The sequence below is a fragment of the Mauremys reevesii genome, linkage group 3 (assembly GCF_016161935.1).
Source record: "Mauremys reevesii isolate NIE-2019 linkage group 3, ASM1616193v1, whole genome shotgun sequence".
NCBI lineage: Eukaryota > Metazoa > Chordata > Testudines > Geoemydidae > Mauremys > Mauremys reevesii.
In genome coordinates, this window is record NC_052625.1 from 67397461 (window position 1) to 67411446 (window position 13986).

Sequence of the window (13986 nt, forward strand, 5' to 3'; positions counted from 1 at the left end):
TGGCTTTCCTTATGTAATTTTCTACATACTAATTTCAACAGTCTGAATAGCAGCTCTAGCACATCCAAGTCTGAAACTTGACACCCCAAAATTCCATGTCTCATAGCAAAGCATCTTGGGAGGCAAACGAGTAGTCTCATTGTTCCAAGGACAGTAGGAAAGAGGATCTGCCTGCCCAAGCTTTGTCAGCCTGTGGTTTAAGATAAAGCTAAATCATAGATATACAGGGCTGGAAGGGATCTGGAGAGATGATCTAATCCCACCCCTTGGACTGAGGCAGGACAAATATGCTTAGACCATCCCCAACATGTGTTGGTCTAACCTGTTCTTAAAACCCCCTGCAATCTCCCCTGGAAATCTATTCCAGTACTTAACTATGCTTATACTTAGAAAGTTTTTCCTAATAACAAATTGAAATCTCCCTTGCTGCAGATTAAGCCTATTACTACTTGTCCTACCTTCAGCAAGCATGGAGAACAATAGATCACCATCCTTTTCATAATAGCTAAAACATATTTGAAGACTGTTATTGGGTCCCTCCTCAGTCTTCTTTTCTCAGGAGTACCCGGTTTCTTAAACCTTTCCTCAGAGGGCAGGCTTTTAAAAAACTTTATCATTTTTGTTGCTCTCCTCTGGACTCTCTCTCCAATTCATCCACGACTTTAAGAAAGTGTAGTGTGTCCAGTGCTGTGTGCCACATCAGCTGAGGCCTCCCCAGAGCTAAGAACTTGGGGACAATTACCTCCCATGTCTTACATCTGGCACTCTGTTTAGTAAACCCCATAATATTAGCCTTAGAGTTATATACTCTCTGTCCCAATGGCAGTGAGAATAGGGAATTCTTTGTCCCGAATTCTATTCCACTTACTCAAATTGAGCACTGGTTACTGACAATGGAACTACACATGGAGTAAGGTACTACTCATGCGTGAGCATGGGAGAATTTAGGCCTATAGTGTTGCTGCCTATGGTGTTGCTGTATTAACAATGTATAGCACCACTATTATTCCTAAATATCCAGAAGCCATGGAACAAAGTTTTATCCTTTAAAAAAGCTCTTCATTTTATCTTTTGACTTCTCGGATCTTTTTATTCTATTTGTTAAATTTGTTTCGTATTCCCTCTTCACCACCACCACCACCACCACAGACCAATGAGATATATGCTACAGTGATGAGCACCTAGAGCAGAATCTAGAGAGATGACATTGTTTTTCAGTTTGGGAGGAAAATAGATGTCAAGTAGCCAACTGTGCCTACCTGGTAATCCAGTCCTAAATTCTTAGGGTCAGAATATGCCTTTTAAACCACAGCCCACATTGGAGGGGCCCCAGAAGAATTCAGAATTCTTACACAGCCAGAATACTTCCTTGGGCTCTCAGGAACAGCAGATCCACCACCCTGCCACTTGCTGCAGTAAATGCTTCAGCTCAGAGAAGGAAGGGCAGGACCATTTGTTAGCTAGGAGTCATTACTAGTGCCTACATACCCCAACTGATCTTTCTCAGGTACTCATATGGCCCTCGTGACCAAGAGCACCTCACAGTCTTCAATGTGGTTAGTCTCAAGACACCTGTGTTGGCACAGGCACCAGCTTCCTCCAGTCCCCAGGGCTGCTCAAACCCCCTCTCTGCCCCAGGCCCTGAGCCCATCTGATCCCCTCCCACAAGGGCTGCTGGCGGATGGGAGGTGCTGGGGGGAGCTCGCTGACAGTGGGTGCTAAGCACCCACTAATTTTTTTCTGTGGGTGCTCCAGCTGTGGAGCGGACTTGAATAGGACCACAGGCCCCACAGGAAATCTGTGGCAGAGCAGGGAATCTAATGGAATCCCAAGTTAGCACCTTATCCACTGGATCATGCTTTCTCTCAGGGATTGTTTTTGCGGTATAGAGGCTATAATGGGAGGGTGAGGGAGTTAAACCCACCCCTCTCCTTAAGCACCTCTGTAGGGCCAGCTACAATCAAGCATTTAAAACAAATTTACATACTTTTCAGGGCTACTTTTAGCACAAAAGCAATGAATGCTCATAAGTAATGGATAGAAAGAATAAATGACAATGGTGTTTTTATATGACCTCATGCATTTAATAATTTCAAACCTCTTATAATAATCCCCCCACCATTAAAAGCAAAATGACCATCTTTACATATAACAACAAAGCAAAGAAAAAAGAAAACATAATTCATCTGAAAGGTGATAAGATGAAATTTCAGATGATATTAAGACTGAGACTTTTTAAAAAAAATTGTAGTGTTTTCCTGCCTTTGAATCACAAAAAGGCAGTATGTGTTTTCTTTCACCTCAGGTAATATGAACCTTGCCAAGCAATTAGCTAGATCAGATAAAAATGTATGAGAATCAAGTCTCTTCAAAATCAGATGCTAATTTAATACTGAGAAAATAAGATGTGATTATAATGTAGTGAATTTTTTTTTTAGTTCTGTTTGCACCTTATTAAGGGCCAGCTCCTACAGCCCTTTAACTTCAGTGACAAGTCTCTGAACAATGTCTGCAGGTTATGGTCCTTTATACATAGAAAATAAAGATGTACAAGCAGCTGGAGAATAGTAAAATGCTGGATGTTTTTTATCGAGCAAAGTGTATCATAAAACTCCATTTGAAAATCTTAAGGCTTTTTTACTCTAGTTCTTGATTTATTCCAATGTAACATATCTATACACCATTAACATTTTATCTGGAGTATGTTGGTTTTTTGCCATGGGTGATTAGTTACATTTCTGAAGTTATGAAGAAGGGAAAAAGAAATCTGCCCCAAAGAGATCTGTAATTCCTTTTTGGTTCTGAAAGTGGTGTAGTTACCATAAACTTCTAGGAGCATATATTGACTTACTCATCAGAACTCTCCTTGTGAAATGTTTCCTGGGGGCACTTGGATCATGTTTGTACTGGTCTGACACAAATCACATTTTAAAGACTTATCAAGAATCCAATCTCTTTGTGGAGAGCTGAGCAGCTGCGGCAGGTTCAGTAATGCTATTCAGTTTTAGAGTCTCACCAGCAAAACAAGCATTCAGCACCAAAGTATATATAGTGTGTAGCAACTCTACTGTATACACATCCATCTACCAGGGGATTCTGCTGCAGTGAAACAATTTAATTTAAAATATGATATCACAATAATTTGTATTCCTAAGTGTTACCTTCATGTTAATTAATGCTACCACTCCATCCTTCCTGTACACAACTTATTCACACATTATTGAGCACAGAGAAAAATGACAAAACCCAATGACAGTGAATATAGTTTAAAAGTAGTATACAAAGAACACTGCACAATTTGCAGTTTCTTTCAACTGTATTGATCCATTTGTGTGCGTGCACAGGCGCATAATATACACAACTATTTAATGAAATCATTAAGCCTTTATTGCTAAGGCTGTGTGTGTATACAGTTTAAGAGTAATGGTTTAATACGTAATTTCTAAAGTATATATGATATATAGAACAGTTTCACTGTATAGATTCTACTTCCCCTTGAGGACCTTTCGTAACATGAATTCAGTGTAAAAGTTTAGACAAAAAAACCCTCTGTAGTTTCCTAAATGTATTTAATTCCACGCCAACAAAACAAACAAACAATTTTCCCCTCCCTGTAAACAGAGCTATAGAACACAGGAATAGCATCAGAATTACCTTGCCTGAGGTGTATTCCTTTTCTCCTCACAGTATGAATGTGGTATTTTTTCCAAGTTTTTCTGCACCACAAACTCCAGTCAACGTTATTCTAAAGAATCAGAAACAAGCAGGAAAAGGAGGCCTGGGCACCTTTTCTTTTTCTGAGTGGAGCTAATCAAACATTCCCATCAAGCTCCCAGCACTTTGAAAGGCACATTACACTCACTCACTTGCTCTGTGTCTTACCCGCCCCCCAACACACACGCAGAGCTTCTTACACTGATTTAGCTGCTGAATTAGGCAGTCCTCTTTTAAATTTCTGCTCCCTCCCACTTTTTTTTTTTTTTTTGGTAGGGATTTCTATTTTCTCAAGATGAAATTAAAATGTACCCACCGGTCTGTCAGACCTATCAAGTTTACTCTTTGGGAAAACTTTACTGATGATTTGGTTCCATTTTCTTTAGTTTCAGCATTTCAGCAACACTAAAGTTGAGACTTGTGAGTCTGTTTGGTAGGAAAAGGACTACAGCTAGAAGACTGAAATACATTGAGTAGGTCTGAGGATAACAAATACCAGACTGGTTAATTGTGAGCTAAATTTAAAAAACAGAACTTGCTTTTTAAGAGCCAGGTTCTGATCCTTTTACTCACCTGGAGTAGCATCTTACTTCACAAATAGCATGGAGTTGGGTGCTAGTTTTTTGTGAGCAAGAGTATTAGAATTTGGCCCATAAAAGCATTTCAGGTAGAAATGAAAAACAGTGCTGCTTTCCTTCTTGACTGCGGTTTTGGGAGGCATTTAGTAAAATGGTCTTAAATAGTTCCCATGTCTCATTCATTCATGGGTTTTTGTCCAAATTCTTTCTCCCAACTGATTTGGCTCATGATTGTTTTCATCTTCGTGAAAATGGCCCTTTTAAAGCATCAAGTGTATATAGTTCTGGCTTGGACTTTATTCAGTTTGCACATAACAAATGTAATCAAGTCATTTTCGGAAACAAAATATGACAAGACCAAATGAGAAACACAAAATGACCCAAAGAAGTTGAGTGAGTATTCCTAGAAAAAAACAGTTCCCTCTAAGTATGAGGTTAGAAGTCCTGATCATAATTCACAGTGCCCTCTGAGTATTATTAAGTATATGAAGAGGGCCCCAGATATTTTGCTTTGGCCAAGGATGAGTGCTTAAATAAGTAGAGGAAACAGAATTCAATAGAAACGCTGAAACCATGTGTACTTCCTGATTGCCCTTGGTCCAAGGATGGTGCAGATTTATTTGAATTCAAAAGCGAAAGATTATCTTTGATTAGTAGATCACTATTCTAATTTTTGTTGAAATTGTACTGTTGTGCAACAGATCAATATAACATTGTTTACTCACCAAAAAATTCCAAATGAGTTACTAACAAATAATGGCCCAGAATTCATTAGTGGCTAATTTCAGCAATTTTTTCTGTGATATATCCATTTGGGCACACCACATCAAACCCTTAAGATGCAAATTCAAATGGTTTAACAGAAAAATCAATTCAAATAGTAAAAAGAAAAGCTGTTAGAATATCACAACACACCTCATAATGCTTTATGAGGCTTATCTGTTCAGATACTCCTGGGCAAAAGGACCTTAGGGTCAGATTTTTAAAGATGCAAATAGGCAACTAGGTACTTCTGAAAATCTTATCAGGTGCCTAACTCCATTGATTTCCCTTCACCCCAGGAACTGAAAATGAAAAAGTACCACATCCAACACAGGTTCCATGTGGTAGATGCGCCTCTATAGCCACTGTGGAAGGGAGACAAGCCACCAGTGAGAAGAATCCAAAATGGCTACCCCCTCACACATGAGATTAGCACCCATGTATCCCCTGACCACTGCTCTAACCCCCTGAGCTATGGAGACCAGCCGTTGTTTTGGGAACAAGAAGTGGTCATGTGACAGTTATTGATAGATGTCCAATCGGAGGCAGAATAAGCCTCTCATTTGTCATGTGTTCAGATCATCTACAGTGACTTCCATATGAGATGTCTCCAGTTGTGTAGTCCATTAATTGGTGTTATTTTTTGTGGTGGTGGGGGTTGGCCGCTATTATTTTATTTGCTTATGAGTTTAAACAAAAAAGGTGGTAGAATATGTAATGGTAGCCCCTGAATACTGTCCTTTGTCATGATACAAGATTCTTTTATTTCATCTGGTGTTTGAAAATCAACAGGTTGGGATTATAATTTAATCTTAAAATTCAAAAGCTATTCTAATTCTTCTGGGTTAGCTAGGTGGATCCCCCTTCTTACCGCCACTCTAAGTGTGAATTGGGCAGTTGCCCATGGTTTGTACCTCACCACAATACCAATTTGGTGATTCTTTGATTTCTTCATTGTGCAGGAAATATCCACACCTTCAGTGTGCTGTCTGAACGCAGTTAAGTGCGCTGCACTGCCTATGGGGAAGGCAAACTCCTTCCACATATTACAGTCAATATAAAACACTGTGATGTCTGCGTACACGAAACACACGTCTATTGCGCAGGACGCCCAGCATGTTCCCACCACACTCAGATGGGGACACAGATGTAGTACGTTCTCATTCTCTAAACATGAACCTATCAAAGCAAACAAATTGGAAGAAAAATTAGTTATTCAGCATCTGAAGCTTCCACCTCAAGTCCTGACACTTTGATTTACTGCTGTGGTGTGACAAAATGTCCAGATTTCTTAACTCTCATTTGCAGTGGGTGGTGCCCTCTCGTGGCAAAATTTTAAAGGCTGGCTAGAGTCACTCTAATACTCAGATGAAATTATAAACATTTGACTTTTGGGAAGCTTCACTGAAGGACAAGGTCTGTCTTCTCTTAATTTGAAATAAAGAAAAAAATAATTGTCCTATTTTAGTTGTGCTCTGTATCTAAGTGTTTACACCATGGGCAAATACTTTAATCTCTTGACTGTGGTATTATACTTTGAGTTTCTTTTAATCCTTTTCGTTCTCAAATCGCAAACTGCTCTACAAAGATCAATAAGTAACAACTATCCCTATTTTACAGATGGGAAAACTGAGGCCCAAAGCAGTTTATCATGTTGTTATTGCTTAAGATTACATAGCCAGTTGGTGTTTAAGTTAGGCGTAATACCCAGCTCCTTTTACTTCCAGCTCTGTGCCCAATCCATTGGACCAGGTGAATTGGTAGAGGTGGGTCATACTTCAACAGTTTACAAATAGAAAATTTTAAACCAAGGAGACAAAGTAAACTATGTCCAAGGTTTTGTAGATTCTAAGGCCAGAAGGGACCATTATGATAATCTACTGACCTCCTGTATAGCGCAGTCTATAGAAATTCCCCAAAATAATTCCTAGAAAAACATCCAATCTTGATTTAAAAATTGTCAAGGATGAGGAATCCACCATGAACCATGGTAAATTGTTCCAATTGTTAATTACTTTCTGCATTAAAATTTTGACTTATTTCCAGTCTAAATTTGTCTAATTTCAGCTTCATAGAATCACAGAAGATTAGGGTCGGAAGAGACTTCAGGGGGTCATCTAGTCCAATCCCCTGCTCAAAGCAGGACCAACACCAACTAAATCATCCCAGCCAGGGCTTTGTCAAGCCAGGCCTTAAAAACCTCTAAGGAAGGAGATTCCAACACCTCCCTAGGTAACCCATTCCTGTGGTTCACCACCCTCCTAGTAAAATAGTGTTTCCTAATATCCAACCTAGACCTCCCCCACTGCAACTTGAGACCATTGCTCCTTGTTCTGTCATCTGCCACCACTGAGAATAGCCTAGCTCCATCCCCGTGACCTTTTCTTTGTTAAGCTAAATAGATTGAGCTCCTTGAGTCTGTCACCAAAAGGCATGTTTTCTAATCCTTTAATCACTGTCGTGGCTCTTCTCTGAATCCTTTCCAATGTATCAACATACTTCTTGAATTGTAGGCACAATATTTCAGCAACAGTCACACCAGTGCCAAATACAGAGGTAAAATAACCTCTCTACTCCTACTTGAGATTCCCCTCTTTATGTCTCAAGAATGCATTAGCTCTTTTGGCCACAGAGTCACACTCGGAGCTCATGTTCAGCTGATTATCCACCATGACCCCCAAATCTTTTTCAGAGCCACTGTTTCCCAGGATAGAGTCTCGCATCCTGTAAGTATCACCTACCTTCTTTGTTCCTAGACGTATACATTTACATTTAGCCGTACTAAAATACACATGCTTTGCTAGTGCCCAGTTTACCAAGCAATCCATATTGCTCTGAGTCAGCGACCTGCAGAGACAACTCATACCTGCTGATACTAGGTGGTGGTGGTGGTAGTGGTGTGTCACAATGTAAAGAGGGGGGCACATGACAACCCCATGCGTCACCTCTGGTGAGATGTCCCCTTTATTTTGACCACTCTCCCAATTTTTGTATCATCTGCAAACTTTATTAGTGAGGATTTTATGTTTTCTTCCAGGTCATTGAGAAAAAAGTTAAATATCATAGGGTCAAGAACTGATCCAGGATCCCCCTAGACACAGCCCCACTCGATGACAATTCCCCATTTACAGTTACAGTTTGAGACCCATTTTGTGTGGAGCTCATAACTTGGTCCTACATGAAACACCTTAGCTGCTGGACTCCTGTGGCCAAGTTCCCATTTGTGCATTGCTAGTTGCCTGTCGCTGTGAGGGGCCAGGGTTTAGTGCATACCCTTCTTCTCAGCACCTCCCATTGGTTAGCAGAGGTAGCTCCTGGCCAAGTGTGCTGGCTTTTGTGAATCACATTCTTAGGCACCCATCTCTCCCCATTCATTGTATAGGAAGCCTAGGCACCTAACTCAGGGTAATGAATTACAGTGTTGTTGCTGGGATTTTCTAGGTGCCGCAACTGTAAGCGTTACAATGCTTGAGTACCTTCATGGATCCCACTCTAAGTGACTTGATGAAGGTCACATAAGAAGTCTGGCTCAGAGTCAAGAACTGAACCAAGATCTCATAACTCTCACTTGGATACCTAAACCCTCAGAACCTTCTTCTGCCATCAGATCATTGCTGTCTACACTGCTGCAATTGTGGCCACTTATCACATGTTGTGAGAACTTGCCAAGGAGCAAGTCTTTCACATCAGTAACCAGCACGGCAATTGCAAGACAGAATCTTGGAGCAAAGCAAAGTATGTCACAACAGCACCGGGGTTGTCAGACATGTGTAAACAATACCCTGTTCAGAACTGCAAAAATGCTTTATTGCATTTGTGTGTTCAACTGCTGAGAAATGATCAAGTAGCTAAAATGAATGGCCTTCAGTTTCTTTAACAGCCTATGTAATGAAAGATTAATTCAGGTACTGTTGTAATCAAGACCATGTACACTTAAAACCTGTAGATATAAAGAAAAATTTGGCGCCCAATCATAGTAAAATGTAAATGGTATAATTTGGACCTCAGTGTAATGAGAGGTTATATCCCCCATTGTTTGGTTTTAACTGGTTAAAGCACTTACTTCTAAATTGCCCCAGGGTAAATAAAGTAGCCAATGTCCTGGAAACATACCGATGTGTCTGTACCCTGTGTCTGAGAAAAGCACGAAGGCTGAATTATGTGTGGCTGCAGCTGCTGTGCCAACATTCTGTGATACGTAAGAGGCTGTTTTACAAAATTAGAGCAACTGGATAGCCAGTCTGCCCTATTCTCTGTATGCAGTGTTGTTGTAGCCATGTCAGTCCCAGGCTATTAGAGAGACAAGATGGTTTAGGTAATATCTTTTATCGATTGGACCAACTGCTGTTGGTGGGAGTCATAAGCAGGAGCTCTGTGTAGCTCGAATGTTTGTCACTCTTACCAACAGCAATTGGTCCAATAAAAATATTACTTCACTCACCTTGTCTTTCTATTCGCTGTAGATTGTTCTGAATGAGCAGAGTCCACTGGGCCAAATTTATGCATAGCGTAGGCATCTTTTTCACTTTAATTGAGGTGAACCTCCTTATACAAGGATTGAATTTGACCTAGTGTATGTTTTATGAAACAGAATGGCTATGGCAATGGCCATATTTCCAGAGGCTACAAAGTCACTGGAACACCTCGTTGAATGTAGACCTGAAAACCTAGATCGGTTTGTACCATTACCAAACTACATTTCTCAAATTTACCAGCAGGTGGCACTCAAGCAAAAGTCTTGAAATTACCTTGCCATAAATATCCAAAATGAAGTGTGTGTGTGTGTGTGTGTGTGTGTGTGTGTGTAAAATATTATTCCCCCTGCAATGATTATCACTGCAACTATATTTGAGTGTGTATAATGAACCAAATATTACAAGATTTTAGTGAAATGATCTACACTAGGGGTCGGCAACCTTTCAGAAGCGGCGTGCCGAGTCTTCATTTATTCATCCATAATAAGGTTTCGGGTGCCAGTAATACACTGTAACATTTTTAGAAGGTCTCTTTCTATAAGTCTATAATGTATAACTAAACTATTGTTGTATGTAAAGTAAATAAGGGTTTTTAAATGTTTAAGAAGTTTCATTTAAAATTAAATTAAAATGCAGAGCCCCTTGGGCTGCTGGCCAGGACCCAGGCAGTGTGAGTGCCACTGAAAATCAGCTTGAGTGCTGCCTTTGGCACACGTGCCATAGGTTGCCTACCCCGATCTACAGTCTGAGTGACATACTCATTACAGATGAAAATATAGAAGCTCTTTTGAGAACCCTGGAATCTTTGTCGCAACAGCTCAAAACTGTGGACTAGAGGTGGAAAAGGAGAAATGCGCCTTTTTTCAGCCCCAATGAGTTCATTGGGTCATATGACTGATGTGGAACAATTTAAGATGTGCCCAAAGTAACTGTGTTTAAATAGCATAGATCTGAGTAGGTTTTTAGCACTGGTTAATTGTTGTGGACAGTTTTGTCCTAATCTGTCTTTGTAGTAAATCATATGGTACAATGGAAATGTTCTTGGGTTTGGAGTGGCGAATAGAATAAGGCATTTGAACAAACCAAGAAGTTACTCATATCTGCAAAGGTGTTTTGATAGCAAGTGAAGAAGACTTTAAACATGTAATGCTATGGTAGATGGGTCCAAAAAGTCAGCAGATTTACCTCTGCCACAACGGCCACAATATTCCCTATACTGAATTTAGAATAGAGTATGCCACAATTACTGGGCTGTAATTTAAACACTGTGAACAATAAACGTGAAGATTTGAAAGGTGCCCACTATATTCGGACTCAGGAAATTCCATGGTTGTCTGTATGGGAGGACAGTTGTATAGATTACAGACCACGAGCCTCTTGTTAAAATTCTTGAAACTACAACGGGTGTACCAGCTTTAGAAACTGCTGTATAATGAAGGCAGACTGTGATGCCTGCATCTTACCATGGTCACATCAAGTAAAAGTCATCGGAAAGCCAAAGAAATGTTGTGCTATCAGAGATGAAATATCTACCACAATCAAATCCCAATTTGAGAATCACTATTTTGGCCAAACTTCTAATTACTGGAAAAGAATATATGCAGAAACTGCAGAAGACTCAGTCTGGAAAAAAAACCATAGTGTGTGGTTTCTGATAATTCTAAACCCAGACTTGGGGAGATTGAGTCTTTCTAGGATTGGGTACAGACTTGGGGAGCTTTTATATACATTGATACACTGATGTATCCTTTATATGAGACCCCAGGTACTGAAGCAGTGCCACTGTTTAATGAATGGTGTAAGTCAGGCTTCTCTCCCCTCCTTCACAGCACAGCCAGCTCCGATTCTGTCCCCCTCTAAGGATGAGGTCCTGGAGCAGTGCCACCTATCTTCCTTCACTGCTCAAGAGAAGATGGTAGAGTAGGATGGTACCTTTGCTAATGTCTCATAGAATGTTTAAGCGGGTGCAGGAGGGTACATCTGGGAATAATCCAGGTCCTATTTTGGTGTTGTTTTATATATAGCTATGTACCTGTTGTGTCTGTGTTGTCAGACACCTTTAAATTTCTAGAAATCTGCTTTTTGTGGAGGCAGCAGCCATTTTGTTTTCAGTTTCAATGTAGGTTGTTATAGAGGTCACACACACACACACACACACACACACACACACACACACACACACACACACACACACACACACACACACACACACACACACACTTACTTTAAGATCTCCTGTGGGACTATACTTATTTTGTAGTTTTCCATTTGACTAAAGAGAAAGGTCATCAGACTGAAAATACACACTTGCTCTTTGAGTATGGAACAACATAGGAGATTTCCCTGGAGGGGACACCAGAAGGTGCTAGTATTTCAAACAGGGTACAAAAATGGCTTTGCAATAGGTTGTTACAGAGAAGGGATATTCTAAGGAAACCACCAACACTGAGCTCTCTTTCTGCTGCTTGACTGACTGAATATTCATAGATAGAGCCTATCCTGATGGTTCCCAAGTGCTTGTGTCAGCTATATAAGAGAGCCCATCTGTTTAGATAAACCCTGCTGCTCTGAAAATGGAAAAACTGCTTATCATATCCATGCTTACAATGTCTTGCATTTAGTGGTATAGCTGAGAGCCACCTGACAATGATCTAATGAAGTTTGCCAAATAGAGCAAGACTATAAAAACCTTTGGCATTGCAGATCTCATAAAAATGAAGTAATCTATGTCGCGGAATCTTATGTATGGTGGAGGCAATCAAGTGTTTCCACCATGTTGAACAGACAGCTGAAGTAGAGTCTTGCAGTTCCAACAGAATCCAGGTGACTTTTAACTATTGATTGTCTCTATTCGAGTGCTTTCAGTGCAGGCCATGTGCTATAGCTGTCACCGTTAATTCAGTTTCCGATGCCTATTAGGCCTTATTCTAGATCATACAGTCCCTCACCAGGTGGATAAGGTCCATATAGTCCCTATAAACCAGACCTGTAAAATATAAATCCAGTAACAATCTTCTGTTTGTTTTCCCTGATCATATTCCCTGCATGTTTTCTACTGACTCTCTGTAGGGCATCAGAAGTCAGTGTAAGCTGGTGATGCAAGCAAAAAACACTTCACAGTACTGAGTTAGTGCCTGCCTCCCGGAAACTGAATACATCCTCTCTGTGGTGCCCTTATCTCTGTCTTCTTTAGCCTAGCCTCTAGGGACAAAAGACTGTTCAAAATGTAGATTTTTCTGGTGGCAACATGCTGGAATCAGAGCAGAGTGCTGGCAGCTACAAGTTTCTAAACAAACTCAAGGGCCAGAACTCTCTCTCTCTGTGTGTGTGTGTGTGATTTATTTTCTTTGCTGGTTTGTATCTTACAAAAATATAGTTGCTAGAGTTCATAAAAAGCCCATCTGCATGCAACCCCTTACAAAGACTAACCACAAACTGGTGAAAACTGAGGGTCTATCCACGCTTTAGCTGAAATCATGCTCCCGCGGTTTCCCAGATCAATGGGGACAGGGATTTTTTCCCATATCCAGCAATGCTATAGACTGCCTCTCAAGGTTATCAAGAATAGCTTTATAGCATAGTTTTATGTAACATGGTTCTCAGCGTGGGGGGGGGAAACTTGTCCATGCTGATCACGGAAACAGTGTAGAACCATATATTGCTTCAAGCATAGTATGGAAACAGCCAAAGTGATGTTTGAGGAACTGGGTTAATGCACTAGTAGCTGCTTAGGCTAATCAGTAGCAAATTGTAGCTCAACAAGGGTTTCATTCTCATTAGAGCTCATCAGCATGGTCCAATGGGCAGCTTGCTGTCCTTTGGGAGTTTTCCCCTCTAGCGTAGGTTCTGAGTAGATTCAAAGTTTGTGACTAGTAGGATAGGAAAGAAAGCAGTTCTGGTTCATAGAGTTCATTATCTATCATTTGAGTATTTGGATGCACCAGACAGGTGCAGATAATTGCTTAGGGGTACAAGAGGCCCAGTAAGCAACATTTTGGGTTTTTTTGAGACTGTAAATTAGAAGTCCTCCCTACTGCCCCCTGCTCCCCCCGCCCTCCAAAACCCTTACTTCCGAAGCTGCTTTGAATACTCTGTCACGGAAAGGGCTGTATGTGTGGGGGCTGAGAAGGGGGCTGTGTATAGAATCTAGAGTAACAGGGAAATAAATGGGAGTGTGTTGCAGTACCAGCATTCAGCTGTTCCCAATCATGCAACAGGGTGAAGATCGTCTCCCTACCCTGCCATTCTAGTATCCTGCCTGAGAGCCCCTCTGCCTCCCTCTCCCCACCCCCAGACTCTCTGCCTTGCTTTACCCTCTCTCCAAGGATTCCAGGTCCTCCATGCCCCTTTCCTTTAAACATATGTGGAACCCTGCTGCCTGTATTGCAGTGCTGTGAGGATGGCTGAAATGGATGAGTGCAGCTCTTTAGGGCTCACCTACTTCTCTTTTTTCACCC

The 13986-nt window shown here is 40.8% G+C and overlaps 1 protein-coding gene across 1 annotated transcript in view; it reads right to left on the reverse strand.

Moving 5' to 3' along the window:
* VIT (vitrin) overlaps positions 1-6207 on the reverse strand; it is an 88241-nt gene extending 82034 nt beyond the window's left edge. The window contains exons 1-2 of the mRNA XM_039528193.1: positions 6137-6207; positions 3655-3745 (exon numbers count right to left, since the gene is read on the reverse strand). Coding sequence (XP_039384127.1) covers positions 3655-3745; positions 6137-6172 — 127 coding nt within the window. The 5' untranslated portion in view covers positions 6173-6207. The remainder of the gene's footprint in view (positions 1-3654; positions 3746-6136) is intronic.
* Between the last annotated feature and the right edge of the window lie 7779 nt (positions 6208-13986).